Source organism: Dermacentor silvarum, chromosome 2 (genome assembly GCF_013339745.2).
Source record: "Dermacentor silvarum isolate Dsil-2018 chromosome 2, BIME_Dsil_1.4, whole genome shotgun sequence".
Taxonomy (NCBI): Eukaryota; Metazoa; Arthropoda; class Arachnida; order Ixodida; family Ixodidae; genus Dermacentor; species Dermacentor silvarum.
In genome coordinates this window covers 14,903,297-14,925,364 of record NC_051155.1, presented here as the reverse complement: position 1 = coordinate 14,925,364, position 22,068 = coordinate 14,903,297, and the positions used below count along the sequence as shown (strand labels likewise).

At 45.5% G+C, this 22,068-nt stretch overlaps 1 protein-coding gene across 1 annotated transcript in view; it reads right to left on the bottom strand.

Annotated features, from left to right (window-relative positions):
- Nucleotides 1-19,130, bottom strand: part of LOC119441331 (replication protein A 14 kDa subunit) — a 52,177-nt gene extending 33,047 nt beyond the window's left edge. Inside the window, exons 1-2 of the mRNA XM_037705948.2 lie at nucleotides 18,965-19,130; nucleotides 18,549-18,623 (exon numbers count right to left, since the gene is read on the bottom strand). Coding sequence (XP_037561876.1) covers nucleotides 18,549-18,623; nucleotides 18,965-19,036 — 147 coding nt within the window. The 5' untranslated portion in view covers nucleotides 19,037-19,130. The remainder of the gene's footprint in view (nucleotides 1-18,548; nucleotides 18,624-18,964) is intronic.
- Nucleotides 19,131-22,068: the final 2,938 nt, after the last annotated feature.

The following is a 22,068-nucleotide window of genomic DNA, read 5'->3' as shown; positions in this document are numbered from 1 at the left end:
AGTCCGTGACGTTGGCCGTCCAAGGTGTGGCCGTCGACCTCGGCAAGTTCGAGTGAGGCTCCTGGACTGGCTGCAGCCTCTCACGGCAGGACCGGGCACCCCAGAGAAGATCCCCCTTCTGCGGCAGACCGGCACGTTCGATTCTCTACGGGACGCCACGTCGGCACTCACGAAGAGGTTGCGATGCATCCCGACGCTAGGCCTATCCAGGTAGGCCTAAGCAGCGTCGAGCGCCATCGCTGAAGAATCCCTGACGAACTCATCACCAACGAGATACCGACAAGCTCACCACCGACAAAAGAGGCAACGCGAGTCGTCGGCACCTACGGCAGTAACGACGCCCCGAATGAATACGACTTGGACTCGACGAGAGGAACTTCAAGTCGTCGGTCCGTAAGAGCCTACGTTTCTGATTTGCAACGCAGTTAGGCCGGGGCCAGGGTGGCCAGACTTTGGCGAGCGAAGACTAGGACTGACCTAGAGACTTATAAGGCGGAGCTAGGCTCCGGAAATTAGATAGTTCTTTTTTAGTAGTGTTGTATTTAGTTAGAGTTTTGGATTTTCTATTAAGTAAGTACCTACGTTGAGTCATGTCTTTAGTTTTGCGTGCCTTTAGTTTTGAGTTTCGGTTTTAGTGTTGTGTGCCGTGTGCTTCTACCGTTCTTGTAAATATTAAATCCTCGTTCGCTGTGCCGCCAGTTGTGTCTCTCCTCCATCGAGAGTAGGGCACATACGCAACTCTCCGCCTCCCAAGCGAGTAGAAGGTGACATAAGGTCAAAGCCATTTTGACTTTTTATGTGGCATTAAGAACTAGTAATCGGCCAGTAAATTATACAACCAGCAAAAGTTTGCACCTGAGCAGATATGTTACTCGGTAAGTCGTTAATAAATATAAGAAAACATAGCAGACTGAGGACACTGCCCGGTGGCACACCATAGGAAACGTAAGAGAGCGGGGAAGAAAAATTAACAACAGTGAACTGTTGCCAATTAAAAGAAAGTTTCGGATCCCACATAGCATCAGTGAATCTAAGCACAAAGAGCACAGTTTAGAAATTAGTCGGCAGTGAGCTACATGATCAAAGGCTTTTGAAAAATCTAAAGAAATCCAGTCAGTTCCGCAGGCCCTAGTTCAGGTTAAAATGTAATGCAGTCGTGAATTAAAATAGTTGGGTTTCGTACGATAAGCCCTTACTAAATCCTTGTTTGTTTGGAAAGAAAAAGTTATGCCATAAAAACCATGACACATTTCGCAGTTGGCTGGTCGAACACTTTGCGGTCTGCACCCTCTAGTCCTTTTGTCTTCATTTTTCCTTGTGTGTCTTTATTCTTTCCCTGTAACTTTCTGTATTCTAATCAAGCATCTCCATTGATTTGTAGTACAAAATTCCAAGTGTGTTTGATGTTCATTATTTTTGTGAACAAATCACAGGTGAATTCACACATTTTTCATAAGCTGTGAACATTCAGCCTATCGTCAATGACAAAGTTTATTGCTGTCTGCCGTGTTCTTTCGTTTTTTCCCCCTCGTTTTACATTGCGGTGGGTTATCAATTGATATACCTTCCCTTGCCTTTGTGTGGTTACCCTGAAATTACAATGATCTTCATGTAACACACATTTCATTCTGTGTCTATTTGCTTCTTAGTTTTCATTTCAGATGAATTTTCGCACTGACTTTTCATGCTATTGCATTGTATGAAGTGCTTTTATTACACTGATGCCTTTTTTTATTGTTCTGAATAATGCTTGTTTTGCATTTATATGGCCGTAATCTCCTCTGACCCAATGTCTTCCTAAAGGCCTGCAAGGTATCCTAAACAATACATTAATAATGGTCGTAAATTTGGGAGGCGATAACGTGCTCCAGCATCTTAATGAAGTGGCGGAGTCCGCATTGCGTCATCAGCCGAAAACGACAGACGTTGGAATGCTTTGTGTTTGTCTTTATAGCCTTTATTCTTGCGGTTGCCGCTGTGCATGACAGCACATTGGATGCATGCTTTTCAGAACAGCATAGTTGCCATTCGTGATTGCGCCGATCGCGACTGTGGTTTCATCTGCAGCGCTGCAGCAAACAGTAGTTTCGTTTTCACTCAGTGTGCGTTGGCTATGCGCCTTCAGAACTGCGCTGTCACCATTCATGATCGCAGCGTCGATAACGACCCCGGTTTCATCCACAGCGATTGCACCTAACAGTAGTTTTATTTTGACTCAGTGCGCATTTGCTGCATGCCTTCAGAAGTGCATGGCCACCATCCATACATGGTTACGTCGATAGCGACTGCAGTTTAGTCTGCAGCGGCATGCGGCAAGCAATAGTTTCATTTTGAATCAGTGCAATGCTTAAGTAATACTGTAGCACACACGCTGGCATGAAACCCACCGGCTACACTGAGATGGACGGATGATTTGTTGCCGACCCGCTCACTGGTGAAAAAATAATCGGGATGTGCGTGCGGCAACGAAAAGCACAACTCGGATAAAGGCACGGGTATTGCTCCGCGGCCACGACAGCTAATCAGTAACAAGATGACGAGAATAGCAGCTTGTGCACTGTCTTTGTGCAAAATAGAAACATGATTTGCACATTCATTTGGTAACAAAAATCATGTTGATGTAGTGAACATTCGTTCATTGTTCTCTTGGTACCCTCGATAATTGGCATTCGGATAAATCGAATTTTTTTCCAGTGCCGTTAAATCCAAGTTAATCAGGTTTTACTGTACCTGCAGAATCATCCAGCCACCACTTCTCAAGTTCGTCGTCAACCCTTACATGCACACATATGACGTCATCAACCAATGAACCCGCGTCTGGTGCTCTAGAGCTTCAGTGGCCATGGCAGCAGTGAGCCAGCAAACATGTTCTACAAGCCACTGATCTTTTTGCAGATCCTGAACAGCTTGTTCTCAAAGCATGCACGTCCTCAAAGGTGTGGGCCGAAATCACGGATTCCTATGAGCCCACAAGGACCATTCCATACCGACGGCATAGATACATAAAAAAAATTGGACAACCTGCTGAATCATCAAGGCACTGCCTCTCAAGCTCGTCGCCAACCCTTACATGTGCAACTGTGCACGTATGATGGCATCAACCAATTAATATTTAAACCCAGAGCTTCAGTGGGCATGGCAGCAGTGCGCCTACGAACATGTTCTACAAGCCTTTGATCTTCTTTGTGTAGGTTAGTTACCTACCTTGTACTAAATACTTGCGTAGTAACAATGTTTGTCTGTTGCTGCTGCTGTGCCCATGGAGCTTGAAAGATAACTTGGAGAAAGCTGTTACTTCCTTGTGTTTCTATGCCAATCTGCTCACACGTGTTGCGGCGATGTGGAAGAAAATTCTGGTTCTATGATGGCTGTGATGATGGCAGTGAAACTTGCACAATGTCTGGGAATAATGTGAATGATTATGATTCTTTCAGAGATGCCTTATCTGATCGTGAGCTCATTCTTACAGTTGCTGACAGTCAAAAAGAAATTATAAGGGACATAAACGAGTTCAGTGCTGCGGTAATTGTCATAACCTATGCACTAAAACAATTCAAGGGCAGGCTCGATTCCTTGAAGTCGTGTCTTGAGCTCCTAACTTCAACCCAAGAAAAGTTTGTTGTTGTCGAATCATAAGTCAGTAATATCGAGCACAATTTGGAAAGGACCCAGGAAAAGCTTGATGATCTCAGAAATCGAGGCAGAAGAAATAGCATTTTTGTTTAGTGGTCCCATATACCTTCAGACTAAGGTGCCCTGAGCAACTAGGTGCCGTTTCGTTTGAGGTGAAAAATATTTTCCTTTTGTGCCACAACCTCGCGTGTTATGAAGTTGGTCATTGGTACCAGTATTGCTCCCGTTCTTAGCAACCTTTTGCTACTGCATTTTAACAGAAGCCTCATGGGTAGCCTCCTTCTGACAAGCGTTACTCAAGTTTTCGAGTTTGTACATGATTTCCTTGTGCTTCACAGAACCGACAAAACAGGCGATCTTTCCCATGCAAAAGAAATTTTGTACGTCTTTGAGTGGGTAATGAAACCTTTGGAACTAACGATCGAGCATCACTCAGACAATAAGATAAGGTTTTTAGCCCTCGAGATATTGTTTGAAAGTTATCACGCATGCTGGATATACAATCCCGGCTCGAAGAAAAGTATTCTACCCTTCACGTCTGCGCACTCAAAAATAGTTAAAGGAAATATTGCAGTCATAGGTCGGCAGTGTGGGAGAACACTCACTCACACTCACTCACCATAATTTTTTCCAGGCCCCGCACTCACTCACCTTCACACTCACCTCCACACACACTCACAGCACTCACTCGCACTCACTTCCACTCACACTCACAGACACTCCCTCGCACTCATCTCCACTCACACTTACTGGCACTCACCTGCACTCACACTCACTGGCACTCACGCTCACTGGCACTCACTCGCACTCACCTGCACTCACAATCACTGGCACTCACAATCACTGGCACTCACTCGCACTCACACTCACTAGCACTCACTCGCACTCACACTCACTGGCACTCACCTGTACTCACACTCACTGGTACTCGCTCGCACTCGCATTCACTTACACTCACAATCACTCGCACTCACTGGCACTCGCTCGTACTCGCACTCACTTACACTCACCTGCACTCACACTCACTGGCACTCACCTGCACTCACACTCACTGGTACTCGCTCGCACTCGCACTCACTTACACTCACATTCACTGGCACTCACACGCACTCACCTCCACTCACACTCACTGGCACTCACTCGCACTCACCCCTTAGAAATGAGTGCGAGTGTGAGTGAGTGCACTCATGAGTCACTGTGCCGGTCTATACCGCTCACAATACGTGTATATTAATAACGAAGCTTCCAATTTAGCACCTTTTGCATCGGGAGTGCGCCAAGGCAGTGTTTTGGACCCAGCTTTATTTTTTATATACATAAAAGATTTGCCTTCCCGATTACATGGTAACATCCGTCTATTCGCTGACTATCGTATTTCGTACCGCGAAATTAATCACAGTGATAATCACCATATACAAAATTCTGCCTTGGTGTCAGGAGTGGCAGATGACTCTAAATGCCGAAAAATCTGTAACGCTAATAGTAAGAAAGAAACAGATATCTGAGTTTACTTACATTATTAATGACACACCTCTCACTTGTGCATTTCAGCGTAAACATTTAGGTGTCACTTTAACATACGCTCTCCGATGGGAAAGCCATGTTAACAAAATAACCTCAAGTGGAAATCCATGTACATGCTGAGCACTAAACCGACTCTTCTTTCTGAGAAGACACCTTCGTCTTGCGGCCTCAGATAAAATTTGCTGGCCTCCAAAATGCTTGTTCGAACAGTGCTGGAGCACGCCAATATTGTTTGGTTTCGGTACACAAAATAACTCATTGCAAGAATGGAAGGTGTGTAGAGGAAGGCAATAAGGTTATGTTTTAATAAATACAACTTATCGGATTCATTGACTAAATTATTAAAGAGAGCTGGTTTATTAACACTGCAAAGTAGAGCAAAACTAGCACGACTTAAGTTTTCGTTTCAATTTATTCATGGTGACATAAACATTGACGTCAGCCCCAAACTCTCTCTGTCCATCTCTCCGTCATTGACATTAGACGTGTGCATGCTTGCCACCCATGCTCGCTAAGCTCCCCTTCGGTCAGATTGAGCCAAGAGAGCAGGAAATAGAGGGAGAGATTGACTGTCCGTATACTTAGTCAACCACTTAACGCCGAAACAAACACAAAAAGGAGAACAAGGCGGTATCTATTATTGCATCTTCGCTTTTTCTCCATGTATGCGAGCGTGCGTGTCTGTTACTCTGTGCTAACTTGGCTAGTCCCTCTTCCGCTCTGTCTGTTTATATAAGGAGCCTGTACGTGTACAAGAGGGAAGCAGGAAGAAAATGAGGAGCCATTCCACCCTCTGAAGGCGGATGACCAGCGAAGCTGTAGCAAATCACACGGTATTAAACGTCTTCAATCAGTGGAAGTCATGGCAAAATTTGCCGGTCATGATTTGGATATGTCTGCCATCAGCTCTCCAGCCCATACATATTCCCCGGTGTATTAAAGAAAATGTCGCACTTTCGCCCGAAAGGCGAAGCTTCGATTGCGATATCAAATTAGTAGAGAGCTATACGAAGCAAGGATAGTAGTTTAATGGGTCGTATAAACTTGTACACATTCGCCTACTAACTAAATAGACAAGCACGGCGTCACGCGCGAACAGGGGCGCGATCTTGTACGTGTTCCAAAATGGAACGGAGGCGTTCCGTTCCATCGAACCGCACACGATTGGTCAATTTCAACCGCGACGTTCAAAATGACCAATCGTGTGCGGCTCGATGGAACGGAACGCCTCCGTTCCATTTTGGAACGCGTACAAGATCGCGCCCCAGGTAAACATGAACGCATCTCGCTCGATGACCGCGGAAAGTCGCTGTCAGAACGCTGGAGTAAGGAGGCGCAGCTATAGCCGCGAGCGAATTGACCTTCGTGCCGCCTCTCGCTTCACAGCGAACTAAACGTCGAAAACACGGCGCATACGAAGTAACCGGCTCTAGCTGAACATTGTTCACGTCGCAAATCGCTTTGAAGAGGAGGCGCGCGGGTGCACCCTTTTTCCACGTCGCAGATCGCTTTCGAGATACAACACCCACGCGGCCGCCGCCAGAGCAAGACGACCCCCCCCCCAATGCCGGACGCGCGACAGAGGCAGCGTGCTTCCGCCCCGCCTTTTCCCTCGCACGCGCGAGATTGAGCAGCAAGTGTCGGCTGACCCTCGCAAGCTTGCACACGCAGCGTACCGCCGGCACGCTGCGACGATTTTACCGTGTTTGAACTTTATACGGAACCTCACAACGACATCCACGACCACGGCAGAAGTTCTCTTGCAGTGTCCGTATAATTGCTTTCGCAATATATCCACTCACCTGATTAGCATTGTCTCACTCATGACTGATCCTTGGATTATTACGACCTTAGTGAGTGGTTTCTATCTTGGCGTGCACAATCTGCTAGTGCAATAAGTCATCACCGCTAGTGAGCTTGTACAAACAACGTGCCTCCATTTTTCCGCAAGCAAGGTGAACCGATATCACCTCTGCTTATCGTTCAAGCACTCACCACGTTCACACTCACAACCACTCACTCATGTTCACACTCACCTGCACTCACACTCACGTTCACACTCACCTCTACACACCCAGAAGCACTCACCCTGTTCACACTCACAGCACTTAGTCACGTTCGCACTCATCTCCACTCACACTCACAAGCACTCACCACGTTCACACTCACTTCCACTCACACTCATTCGCTGTCACCTCCACTCACACTCACTGGCACTCACTCTCGCTGGCACTCACGCTCGCTGGCACTCACGCACGCTGGCACTCACGCGCACTGGCACTCACGCGCACTGGCACTCACTCGCACTCACTTCCAGTCGCACTCACTGGCACTCACTCGCACTCACCTCCACTCACACTCACAGGCGCTCATTGGCACTCTCTTGCACTCACCTCCACTCACACTCCCAGGCACTCACTCGCACTCACAATCACTGGCACTCACTCGCACTCACCTCCACTCACACTCACAGGCACTCACTCGCACTCACAATCACTGGCACTCACTCGCACTCACACTCAGTGGCGCTCACTCGCACTCGCACTCACTGGCACTCACCTGCACTCACACTCAGTGGCACTCACTCGCACTCACGCCTTTGAAATGAGTGCGAGTGAGTGTGAGTGAGTGCGCCGACCTATGATTGCAGTCTCCTGCCTCAGAGTAGCTCTGGCCCGTTCATGCCACCACCAGGTGGCTAGTAGCTTCATGCACTGAGTGCATCGGCTCACTCAGGCTGGGTATCCTATGGCCCTGCCTATGGCTGTTTCAGAAAAGCCTTTTGGTGATCCTGTCTAGGGGAAGGGCAGGACAGGACACACAGAACCTCATGTGAGCACAGCTGTCATACCCTATGTCTGAGCTCTCGCATAAATTGAAAAGGGTCGCAGGTAAAATAGACATATGGATTTTGTTCAGTGCAAGGGATGAGCTCTCGACGATATGCCGCTAAGTCAACCTCAGTACCTCTGTACGCGGAGCAGCCTTCGCTAATTTGTTCCACTTACATTTGAGGGCACTAAAAGTGCGGCGTTTTAGCTGGCAGTCATGTGGTATTTTTAAAATTGCACGCACTTCAAAGAAATGCTGGAAAAAATTTGTCAGGGTAGTTATCTTAGCAGAGATGAAACAATCCGATGTTTCTGAACAAGCGCTACAACTTTTGTATTGAAGATTTTTCGCTAGAGTTAATATTTTAAAAGTTCATGAAGTAATCTTCGTTAATTACTCAACTTGACAGATTGGAAAAAATATGACATGCTCCATACGACTCAGAACAATACTGCGCCAATACGACACGCATAGCGCCTATGTTTTTTTTAAATACTTAGCTCAAGTTAGCTGAAATACCCTGTATATTGCATTTCCCACAATAAACCAGCGCTTGTTAGTTTAGCACCTTCTCTGTCGTACTCACTTAGTCCCATTCAAGTGCTACTTGTTCCCGTCTTAACGAATAGATCTTAAGCACTTGATTGCCATCCACGAATCAGATGTAACCACACTCACATAAATGTGGCTTCATGCTGATGCATATGATAGTGAATTTGTACCGCTAGGGTTTCATTATAGAAAAGCTTGCTATTCAAGGGGGCATTGTGTTGTTTAAAAGTGGTCCGAGGATTGTGCAGATGACTGAGGTACCTTGTGTCGAGGTGGTGTTCTGCTAATTATTTTCCGATACTGAGTGCCTTATCATAGGTGTCGTCCACAGGCTACCAGGTTTTGATGTAGTCGTTTTTTTTTTTTTGAGCATTTGGGCAAATATATCGTTTCACAAGCGTCTCAGACCACAACACTTAACCTTTGTGGTGGTTTCAACTTAACGCGTATCGCTGCCACTCATTCATGGTCGGAAGCACTAATTTTTGTAATAACAAAGAACTAATTCGATTTATTTTAGTTTTATTTATTTGGTTAGCAGTACCAGGGGTGGGACTGCCCAAAGTCATTTTGAAGCAATTGTTGTAGCAGGTCAAATTGTGCTTTGCAGCAGGTTGGAGCCGAAAAAATTGGATTTTGGAGGAGCAATTTGGAGCCGATAAAATGAGATTTTATAGCAATTTGGAACAGATAAAATTTCATTTTGAAGCAGTTTGGAGCATGCCAATCTGAATTTTGGTAGAATAATGAAATATGGCAGTGCACTTCAAAACCACGATAAAACACAGAATAAAGCAACACGAAGTGCATACTTGCAAAGGAAATGGTTATGCGCAAAACAAAAAACACGGACACAGAAATAGACGGGGACGAGCGCTGTGTCCGTGTTTTTTGTTTTGCGCATAACCATTCCCTTTGCAAGTATGAACCAACTCGCCCAGCAGAAAGTTTTACGAAGTGCATAGCAGAAGCGCACTTTTAGGTATAGATAGAGTACAATATGGAAGAGTGGCGGCACGACGCATGCTTTCCTGTAAAGCCGGAAACATTGGTTGCACTATGATCAAACTATGTATTCCTGCGCCGATGCTCAATATGATAGTGGAAAAATGTTTTCAAATTAGACGGTCCAATCGACGCTGTAACAATTTCTGGTTCACCATATTGTCAAGTGGTAGTGACGGTCAAGAACACAGTAGCAAACCTGAGCCCAGAAAAACAGGCTACACTCATAGCACAACGATGGCGGCGAACACAGCCGGCGACTTCGAAAATCTGATCAGCGGGTCAAGCGCGTCGGCTTTTTACATGAGTCATCGAAGGTTCCAGAGTAATCGCTGGTGCATTCATGTCTTCCAGAAAGTACTACACAATTCGCGTCGCGCATGCAATCAGGTTACACAAGCTTCGGTGACAACAGACAATGGATAGAACCATCGATAAAATTCCAGTAAGTTCCAATCATGCAGGCACGTCTTGCGCTGAGTGATAACTTTAAGTTGTTAGTGGGTGAAATGCAGCCCCTGAGAAAAGGTTAAATATTGTCAATATTTCACCGCAGACCCAGAGAGCTGCAATCGACCCTAGGCTGGTATAACGTAAAACCATTCCAATCTGTTTTTATTGCGATAGCAATGATTGGATACTCCAGGCGCATTTCTGGCGTCGACGTGATGTTTCCTATAAAGTCCAGGGGCGATAACATTGTCGCCGCGTGCCATATACTGTATATGTGAGTGAAAGCGTGCGAGGGTGAGCCAACCATGGCGGCTCAATCTCGCGCAAACAAGGGAGGCAAGCATGGAGGAAGCGCGCCGTCTTCCATTGCGCGCACAAGGTACCACAGGGAGGGGGGGGCGTTCTACTCCGTCAGCTGCTGTGTACGGTGCGACCGCGTGGGCCCTACCTTGAAAGCAATCTGCGATGGGGACAGAGTGTGAGTGCTGATAGCTTCGTGTGCGCTGTTTTCCCCACTTAGTTCGCGTTGAAGCGAGAGGCACCACAAAGGTCAATTTGCTCGCTGCTGCTGCTGCGCTTCCTCACTCCAGTGTTTTAGCAGCGATCGAGCGAGACGTGTTCATGTTTGCTTGTGCATGCGTGACACCATGCTTGTTAATTTAGTTAGTAAGCGAATGTTTACAAGATTATAAGACCGATAAAACTACTATCCTTACTTCGCATAGCTGTCTACTAATTTGCTATTGCAATCAATGCTTAGCCTTGCAAGCGAAACTGCGACATTTCCAAATCTGCCATTAGCCATTTGTGATAGCACAAAATGGCTCAGGCCTCGCCCATATGGGCATAAAGACAGATTGGAAGTTTTACTTTATACCAGCCCTGGGGACAAGATGCCTGCCCTCTGAACCCGCTGCAGCATGTGCCTCCCCAATATATAGTTTTCTCGCTGTTCCCTCAGCCTACTTTTTGTTGTTTTGCGCTGCAGCTAGGGAGCGTTGCGTCGCTCGCCTCACTCGATGGTATTCTAGTACACTCTAAACACAGCCACCCTGGCTGTTCCGACAGCAGCGACAACAGCCAGGAGTGGCCGCGCATGGGCCGGCCGGAAGCGCCGTCACGCGGTTTCGGAATGTGAACGGCTGCGTAATTTTTTGGAGAACCAATCCACTCGTTGTTCACGGTCACTGACGGAACACACATGCCGAAGCCATTCTGGCGAAGTGTGGTGCAATTTCAGTCAATTTTATGTGTTTGGTACAGTAATTTGCCTTTGTATCAAAATGGCGCAATTGGCGCAGGAGTCCCACACCTGCCATAATGCTTAATGCTGCCAGTATTATGACAGTAATGCAATAATGCTGCATTACTGTCATAATGCTTGGGCAAAACGTGACATGGAAAACCCCTGATTAGGCCTCTAGCACCATGTAAGCATTCAGCGCGCAAAATATTCACAAAAAGACAAATGAACATAAAGGATGTCTATGCACAACTGCAAAAAATAAGTGGATTTTGCATACAACAAAGGGGCACTGATAAGCAACAGTAACAGAATATACAACCACTATGTAACTACAAGCACTCTACAACTGCAATAAAGAACCAGTAATCCTACTCGAAAAATTTAAATACAACATCAAACAGAGAAAGAAATTGCTTGATATTGTTTTCAGCTTTGACTTGTTGCACAATTCGCAATCACACACATTTGCAAGGCTATGCTAAACCAATTTTAGATTTTGTTTTTGCGCACGATTCGTGGCGAGATCACACTGTAGGTGGCAGCACCGTCGCCATGTTGGTGTGGATAGACGGTCGATGGCTCTCATTGAGATGTACATGGTGGCATTCCACTGTGAAATATTTGGTCTGATTTTCTAGTAATGAAACACGCTTACTGCAGTGAACTGATCGTATATTGCCCTCCAATGCCACATTTTTGCACAAAATGCGAGGGATGTTTCTATCTACTTGAAAGTAGATGGACACACCAATCTGGTGTCCATTTGTGTTACTTTGATAGTCGAGAGAAGGGGAACCGAGGGGCTCGATTTTGTTAATCATGACCACGTAAAGCCAACAGACAATGAAGCCAAGGAAAGCATCGGGGAAATGAAGTTTGGTAGCACTTAGAATGTAGAAAATAATGAAGGAAAGGGAATAAAATGGGGACGAAAGGATAACTTGTCGCCGGCGAGAGCTGAACCCGCAACCTCCGCATTAGGCATGTGTTGCACTACCAGTTGTGCTATGGCAACGGCCATCAATTCATCCACTAATTTGGGTATTTGTTTTACTAGATCTAGCCCTAGGAGTATTAGCCAGCACCACTCAGAACCTTGGTGGGCAGATGTGGAACATCCTTTTTAGCCCGATGGCGTCACATAACACGTGATCGTAGGAGAGCAGGCACGTGGCTAATAGACCCTCGCATGCTACCTAATGACATCAAGGCTGCCAGATTCGAGACCCTCTCAATGAATAAACCAGAGAAAATGGGGAACCGAGGGGTTAGATTTATTTTTAATCATGACCCCATAAAGCCAACAGATTGAAGCCAAAGAAAGCATCGGGGAAATTAGGTATGGTTGCAATTGGAATGAAGAAAATAACCAAGAAAAGGGAAATGAAAGTGGACGAAAAGATAACTTATCGCCGGCAAGAGCTGAACCCGCAACCCTTGCATTACAGTACAGCGACTGTGTTGAATCCTAGGTTTCTTTAACCCCACAAAGCCTGAACACTATTTCCCATCAAAGAAACTAAAAATAACTTGTTCACATTTATTTCTGCTCATGGAGAGTATATTTGTATGAAGAGTGAAATAATTGAATAAAAACGAATTATTATGGTTTTCATTTTCGCGAACTTTCTACAACTGACATAATGACCAACGACTGACACAACTGATCCTCCAGCACATAAAAAAACACTAGTATGGGCTCTACATTGGGTTTCCAGCAGTTTAATATGTAATCAAATTCAACCTATCAAAAATGGTACGTTGGGCTTTGTGGGGTTCAAATGCTGTTATGGGTCTTTGCTAACATCCTCCACAACTTTATTATTGACATCTCATCAATTAGGTAAGTTTATGATGTAGCGGCAGCAGCATCGGCATCGCATGAGAATTATGTAGACGCTCGCGTCTACGAGAGGCACGAGCGGCTGGCACGCATCGGCACAGGCTAGCGTTCCGAAAGAGATTAAAAATGCTACACTAAGAGATCAAGTGTCCGTTTTTGTTCTCCCGCGAGAGCCCACGACTTTACCGGTCTACCTGGTGGCTCATCGGCACAATGAAATTAGCTAATAAAACATATTGGTGCACAATGAACAAGAAATACTCAGCGAGAACTATGAACAACCCCAATCAACAAAGTCAGAGCTGGGCAAAGATACTTTGCAATTGTATCATGATACGATACAAGATACTCGGGCAACAAGTATTTGAGATAGATACAAGATACTACCGTAATTATTGTATCCGATACAATACTTTCCATTTGTATTTCAAAATACTTCGATACATTTGCTAATTTCTTAATATAGATCCATATAATGTAGCAGCAATCATATAAACAAGTACTAGTCCGTCCATAATGTGCAGCTTTAGTAGTTTATTCATATTTCGCTGAATTCTTATCATGTGAAATAGTCCAAAAAATTGCTTTTGGGGTTTGCGAGCAACAATCATGCGCACAAAACAACCGCCTTATGCAAAAGTTACCCAGAAGCAGCGCCATCCACACTTTGGTTCACAACAGTAAAACTTACAAGCACGCGATTCTTCAAATCACTTATGTGTGAAAGCCACTAGATGCAAGGCAACCCCATTCGTGCATTCTTCAGACTTTGAAACAAAGCACCACACAAGAGAACCTTTGATAACAGCACTATATCCGCATAAAAATTTGTGCAAAAGACGCTGCACGCATGGGTATACGCAGCAAAGTACGGTGGCTATGAGCGAGTGTCCTAGCACCGACACAACTAAAAACAAAAAAGTGAGAAAACATTAAGCTGGCTGCGTGCAGACGTTCACGTGTTTGTTTTTGTTGTGACGGCGCAAGCGCCACCATGTGACTGCTTCACCAATAGGGACGCGCAGACCTCATGTCCTGCCCTCGCTGGAGGGCTCTGGCAGAAAGATCAAAAAAATGTCGCTGCCTTTATTTTATTAAGGTGACTTAATGGCAGCAGTATCAGCTTGAGAAGCAGAGTTCAGCCAACGTTAATAGTTTTGCACGGTGATGTTGCGACTGCAGTATCTTGTACCTTAAGATACATGATACATTACTTTATGTATAGGAAATACAGATACTGATGCATGTCTCGCCAGTCGTATCATGATACAGATACAAGATATCCAAGGAGTACTATCTAGGATAGTATCTGAGGTACATGTACCTTCGATAATGCCCAGCACTGATCAACATTCAGTGAACGCCATTCACAGTGACCTCTGTTCATTTTTAATTCTCGGCGACATTCAGTTGGGATAGCAGCATACTGTAGAAATAAGTGAAGTTACTTGCCTGGTCATTGCACCTTTGCCAGTATTTCACATCACTTGGAGAAAAAAAGAAAAGCTGATATTTTTGAAACTAATAAAGGGATAAAAATTTTCACTGGCTTTCCGATCTGGATCGTTGACCAATATTTTACAAAAGCTCAATTATTCGGTCTTCTTCAGACATCGTCCACAGGCCTCATAAAGCCAATGTAAAATGGCAACCGATATTTTGGACACCACACAACGATGTACAAAATTTTCAGACTTGACCTGCGCCAATCACGTCATGAACATTGTTGCCATGAACGCAATTTCGTGTTTTCACGAAAATTTGACAACTACCATTTGGCTGATAGGGTTGACCAAAACTGAAATTTTACATCCTTGGCTTGCATTCCATGGTGGCAAAAGCCTGATTTTGTGTGGTGTGGTTATGTGAAAAATAGTGTAGTCAGAGTCGAAGTCTGATTACAGTTGCCATCGAATATTTGCGGCCAAGAAGCTTCATGAAAGCAAGCAGGTCGTTTATCGGCGTGCCGGTAACTGGACGTGGTACGTATTTGATTTTGAATGTCCCCTATTAATTGACGCAGATTTATCAATAGCACGTACAAGCGAGCACTAAAACGTATAATAAAACTGTTGAGCTACGTCCCTTCAGCTGAGAGCATGGCTTTTCTTTCCGACTGCGGCATAAAAAATGGTGCGAGTTTAAATCAGCTGGCCCACATGGTATGCAAATGCCACAAGACTTTTATAAAACATTCGTAATGCATTGTATAGCACAAAAAGATTTTCATTTCTATGTGGCCATATTACAACGCACCACCAAACAGACTCCAAAGACGCCGACGCTGAAACGGATTGCTTAGCCTCGGTTTACAGGGCTAAACGATAGCCAACGCATGACTGCAGCTGTGAGGTTGCTGCTCAACACGCACATCCTGCTAAATTTGTGAACTTCATTCAAAATTAGTGTTTTGGCTCAGGTAGGCGCAACTAGATCGACTGTCGTAAAATGGCGCAGTACTTCCATCTCCGAGGGAGTTTGATGAAGGAATGGTCTCTGCTTCAACCACTGCCTGATCTGCCGGACATCTTCACTGTAAATGCACGCCTTGGTTTATAGGGCAACAGATGTGGTGGCAGGGTTTTACTAGCAAAAGTGATACAGGAATGCTGAACATGTAGGTTTCATGTCTCTGCTACTTATTTCTTCCTATTGTGTTTGCCAACTAAGTGCTGCACAAGAAGTTCATGCTGTATGTGGGCATTCATTCAAGAGAAGGAACCTTTGCAGCAGAAGCTTCCTTCATCATGGCAGATTTGGTTTATCCTGCATAGCGGCCATATAGTAAAGATATGTTACAACTGGATTTTAACAGTGCAACAAAGTGCATTAGTGCAGCTGTCATGGCAGCCCTGCGCTTTAAGTCAATATTATGTTCAGCCCCTTCTACCTATGGTAGTAAAGCAGCGACAGGGGCTAGCTGGTGTGACTTGCGTCTTCTTTTACCTGTCTTTCGTCAAAACTTGGCAGCGTGCTCAGCCATGAAATCTACCTATGGTCTCTACATGTCGTTGAGCCATGCGTGTGACAATAGAACCCACTGGATTTATTACACAAATGAAAACTCTGCAATAAAAAGGTGTTTCTAATGAAGGGAATGCAGCCCTTACGTGGCTTCAACTCATCATTTAAAAAAAGTTATTAGCATTGCAGTTCCAGGAGCAGTTCCCACTTGGCTATACTCGCGGACAACTTTCAGTCGCAATGAAGGGAAATTTACAGCGGCAAAGTGTGCACAAGCGAGAGCGGTTCTAAAAAAAGTCCCAAATTTTCATCTATGTTAGTTTAAGTTGGGGAAGTGAAAACAGACACCTTATCTACAACAGCTAAATAAGACAAAGCACACCATAGAGTGCTGAAGTTGACTTGCTTTGCATCTTTTGCCTTCGGTGTATGGGCAAATGCAAACTGCCGCACGTCGAAGCAGAGTCAATTGCAGTGTCTATTCTGAGAAACCAAAAGCGCTGCCAAACTACTTGCCGCAGTAACACATATGCAGAAGCTTCACCCCTAAACGTTTCCATTCATTGCCACCGAAAGTTGTCCGCAAGTATACTATTCTCAATCTCTGAACATCCTAAGAAGGCTAGACCCAATCAAGGGCCAAGTGAGCGAAAGGTTTTCATTGGTCCCTCTGACGAGGCCTGAAGCACAACTCTCTTTGCAGCCCCAAGTGTAGCATTTACAGTGTCGTCAGCGGATGCGAAAGCACAAACTATAACACAGCCAACTGACAGCCTCAAACAACGAGCAGCACACGAAACACCAGGTGAGTTTGCAATAAAGCACCACGGCTCCAGGTGACATAGGTGTGTATCCCCAATGCAATTTTTTGCTCTCTGTAGAATATGACTTTGCTTCAAAACCATTACATGATGTCTTCGATAGGCAGCATTAAGATTGCAGTACCATGCACAGTTAGAAGATACTGAATTCTTCTTAGTGACAGTCCTTTATTTAGTTGTTTGTGATCTTAAGCTGTGAGATCACATTTCTCACTTGCGCTATTTGCTGCATGAAGTTGATGCCGTGCAGGCTTGTATACTTTGCACACAGACATGACAAGCAAGAAGCTTCGAAGACGAAGACAAGCGCATGATCAAAACTGGTTTTGGCACGTAAAACCCTAGAAAGAAGAGATCTGAAGACGGCGCATGGTCATTGGCTCTTGTTACTGACTGGCATGTTACAAAGGTGAAAAACAATTTTTTTTTGTTGTTAAAATGTCACTGTTAAATGTTGGAAGCACACGATGACAGTAACCATCTCGTAATAATGCTCGAAGGCCACATGCAACAGATGCAGCTACATGCAGTGCAAGGATGAGACGATTTTCCTGCCTTCTTCAGACTATTTAAATAAAATTAAGACTGAAAATAAGAATGGTTTCGTGATCATGAAATATGCCAATAGCGTTGGTGGGCCAGCTGCTCTCAGTGACGCTGCATGGCAGCATTACGGAAAGCTAGAGCAAGCGATTTCTCACTGTGTTCGACAGAAGACTGTAAATTCCCCGCTGCATGCAGTGCAGTAACATTTGGCTCCAGTGTTCACACCAGCCTCTACGACAGATCGGCAACATTTTATTGCAATGTTCAAAAAAAGTGTTTCAGGGCACCGTTAAAGTAAAAACTGTGTTCCTTTACATAAACATGTAGATGATGCAACATCATATGATGGGTTGCCGTGTTGACACTGGATCCTTGATTTTCTACTTATCAAGTGCTGTTTCTTCTTTTTAGAGTTTGCGGTATGTGTAAGGAATCTTTAATCAAGGGAAAAGTGCCTGCGTTCATCTTGTTCGTCCTGGGGTTCGTGCCAAAACGAGTTCTGATTATGAGGCATGCCGTAGTGGAGGGCTCCATATTAATTTTGACCACCTGGGGTTCTTTAACGTGCACTACAACGCAATCACACGGGCATTTTTGCATTTTGCCTCCATCAAAATGCAGCCAACGTGGCTGGGATTCGATCCAGCAACCTCATGCTCAGCATCTTAGCCACTGCAGCAGGTATCTAGTGCTGTTCAAGACAAACTTCATGGTGGCTTTTCGTATGCTGTGGCAATGCAACGGCCTATATCAAATGAGTCAATTTTCTCGAAAGCTGGTGGTAAGAATATGATTAAACGATACCTGTACAGTTCCGCATACATCTGACCACACATCTAGGATTAATATGTTACCTAATCTCTCACAAGTTATTTATACTGGTTATTTATACACAGTACTTTTTTTCTAAGCCAGAAAGAAGCCCACAAAACACAAAAAAGCACCACACGATGCTTTTTTACTGTTCACGTAACCTCTTGATAGAAAGTCCGCATGCAGCACCATGCTGCGAGACCTCCCCCTCTTTCTCTCCATCAAATATAGATCAGTAGGCGAATAAAAGACAGCATGAACTACATGCCAAAAGCCAAACAACGCCCGTCATGAGAAGCCAGCAATTCCAACTCACTGGATTCTTCATGATTACTTGAACCACCTGCTTGTCTGGGGATTCCATCTTGAAGGACATGCCCTGGGGTTCGCTCTGCGTAAGAGTAGGGCAATCCAGTTATAATACTGTAAGCGGAACTTTTGCCCGCAAATGTTTACAGCGCGTACTGAGTCAGTCTGTGGTAAAAGCAAGATCACGTAATACAGAAAGACGCGTACAATCGAACAAGTCAGCTACTGCTTCTCGTGCATGCGCCCTTTCTCGATTATTTTGCTGTTAAATACTGCCACCAAGCTATGCCGGTTATCGCTTTCCACGGTACACGTCTCGTTCTGCGGTTTGTCTTGAATGAACAAATGCTCCAGTGCCGCGCGCCAATCGTTCAAAGCACTCGGCTGACTCGAGAACAACGGAAGAAGACAAAAAGACAGTACCTGGAGAACCTTGCCGACAAGGCACACAGTTTGCCTCTGGTAATTAGCGAGGAGCTTGGCGTTAACGCGCATGTTGCACTCAGTAACTTTCACCCGTGCACAAAAGCTGAAGGGTGGCGAGCCTGCGAGCCGCGCGAGAATGCCGCGCGTTCCCGATTTCAATGATGATCATGTCATAACCGGCCCTCGTTGAACCGGTCTGCGTCATGTAAGCGTGTCGCAATATCTTTACAAAACATATAAAATAACAACATTTTTAATATGTCTAGAGCGTTTTTATGTGTTTTCTAAACAAAGTATTGGTGGAATAGCTCGTGTCCAAAACCCAACGTCTGTGACGAATTTCCGGCTCTTGCAATCACTTCTGCCGCATTCAATCAGCAAAAGCACAGCCTTTAAGACTCGCATTACAATTTCAGAGGACATAACCCCGCGCTTAAATCTACGCTCTATAGGGTGACGTCCTCTGAATTTAAAACGTGGATCTGAAGGGCTATAATATTGCTTGTTTAATGCGGCGAAAGCGATTTAAAGAGCCTGAAACAGCATAAACTCTCAAGGGCTCATGGGACACATCGTCTGCTCGGAGCTTCCGGTTCGACGGATGACGGCTCTGGCACGCGATTCTCCGTTCGCTGGGCTGGTCGCGCTTGCTCTCTGTGCACCTTCATCGCAACGCATTGCATCACGCTGATGATTTCTAAAGCCTGCACTGGTCGCATCAATGAACTACCTTAAAAGCAGAGCAGAGGAAGCCATATAAATGATAATTTTTTATCATGGAATTTCCCGAATACGTTTATGTTTACTTCAAAATTGAGCAATCTATAATCGTCGTTCTTGGTAAGCGTTTAAAAATTCAGACAAACAGTCTGAATCTCAGGAGAGGGAAGAGAAGTCTGCATCTCGAGATGCGACGTTGCCTGGTGAAGACGGATTGTAGGCAAGAAGTGATTCGCAGCAAACTGCAACAGCGGGTCTTGCATGCGCAAAGGCGGAGTTTCCATGCTCAGTGAAAAGAGCCCACTGCATGGTTCGTAGGATGCTCTCGAATGTGGAGTCCTGCGATCAGGAAAGTACGGATGAGGAGCACTTTGACCCGGCGTATGTCACAAGTTCACGGACAGCAATGCATAATAAATATGTTCTCATCAGCACGTCCAGGAGAGCAAATTTGATAAAACTGGCTACGCTCGTGTAAAACTAGGCTACGAGATATGTAGGGCTCCGTGTTTTCGGTTTTATTCGAAAAAATCCGATAAACATTCTCCGGTAAAATTTTTGACAATTCGGATTTATCCGATAAAATCCGATTTCAAGGGACAATATGGTCTGGCTCCGTTCTTTATCGAAAGGGCCAATTCTAAGCGCTCATTTATACAACTTCTGCTTTGACCGATTTAAAGTTTACTGCGCGTCGACAGTATCTCGGAGACAGCACCCATCGCACATTTAATAACGGCGCGCACGAAGCGAGAGACGTCAACAGGTCAACGAATGTAGGCGCACCAGAAGCGCGCGACGGCATCTTGATAAACGGTTCCCTGGCGACACTATAAGGCGCGCCAGGCGACAGCGGCGCTAGGGCGCCTAGACAACATCGAATATACGGGCCCCGGGCTTCGCCACCCGCTGCCCCCCTCAAGAGATTTCATTGGAGTGAATTGCAGCCACGCGGAGTATTGGGTGTGTGTGATTGGTCTGCTAGCAGGCACGCGCGAGAGAGAACAGTTTCAGACAGCCACGACAGTGAGGGTCAAGCGTGGAAAGCCTGCTCACGGAAACTTTCGCATGCTCACATGACGCATTTCTGTGGCGCGTCAAGAGAAATTTCGCGCGAGCAAAATGGGAAGAAAACGAAAGCTTAAGGCGATATGAAGAAGCGCCACGCAAACACAGGTCAGATCTTGCTGACGTGTTGGTGCTTCGAATTAACGGCTGCGTGAGAGTCAATGCAGCATGCTTCGTACAGTTTCATGGGGTTTCATTGTGCACGCTTACTTCTATGCCAGGGTCTAAACAGACTTAATTGCATGGTTAGAGTCTGATTTGTACACATCGTCTTGTTATTCCTATCTCACAGGCAATTCGCCACAGCAAAGTTCTCTGGAAGAATGCATCACTCGGGCCCGCTCAAAGAGAGAAGATGCGAATGACATCCTGCATCAGTTTTGCCGTGCACTCTGTCATGCCGGGATTCCACTGCACCAGGCTGATGGACCTCTTGGCAACCTCTTTCGAAGCAAGTGTCCGGCGGCACGCACGATGCCAGGTAGTGACCAACTATATCGGAAATACCTCCATGGTGTCAGTGACAAAGACCTTGAGACGATAAGCTCTTTGACGAAAGACGAGCCCATTTCCGTCACCATCGACGAGTCACCGGAACTTCGTGGACGTCCGGCCGTGGTGTTGCTTGCCAAGTATCAATTGGCATGCCAAGTATCAATTGGCATGTTGATACAAACCGCCCTTCAGAAGGTTGGAAAGACCTTAGGCGACGTAGCTGTATTGTGCGCTGACTCAGCTTCCTACATGCAGAAGCGTCACAAGGACTTGCAACTATCCAACCCCGAATTCAAGGCGCTTCACTTCAAATATCCGTGCCACCTACTGAACAACGCTCTGGAAGATGGAATCAGGAGAAGCTCGTTCAACGTAGTTCACGATTTTGTTGTGCACTTTCCTGCCATGTTGAAATAGTCGCGGGAGCTGCGCCGTAAGTAGGGTCTTGTGTGCTTGGCCATGGGCATGACCATCAAGTCGCTGAAAACCGTATGTTCGTCGAGGTGATTCTCTCTTTATGAAGCTCTAGAAGATATTTTGGACTACTGGCGCGCCATTTTGTCCTACTTCAGAAGCGACGAAGCCAAGGGGACGAAGTGTGAGAAGCTCAGCAGTCTTGTTTCATCGCCTGAAGCTGTGCACGACTTGCTCGTTAAGATGAGGTTTCTGAAGACCAATGCGTGTGCCGTGATCTCAATAAGGAACTTGAGGCAGAGAGTACCCTGGTACACCTTGCAAGTTTATCTCACAAGATGAGTTCGTTTGCACGCACTCATCAGTCAATGGCGGGATCCAACCGAGGTCTTCCCTTCATATGT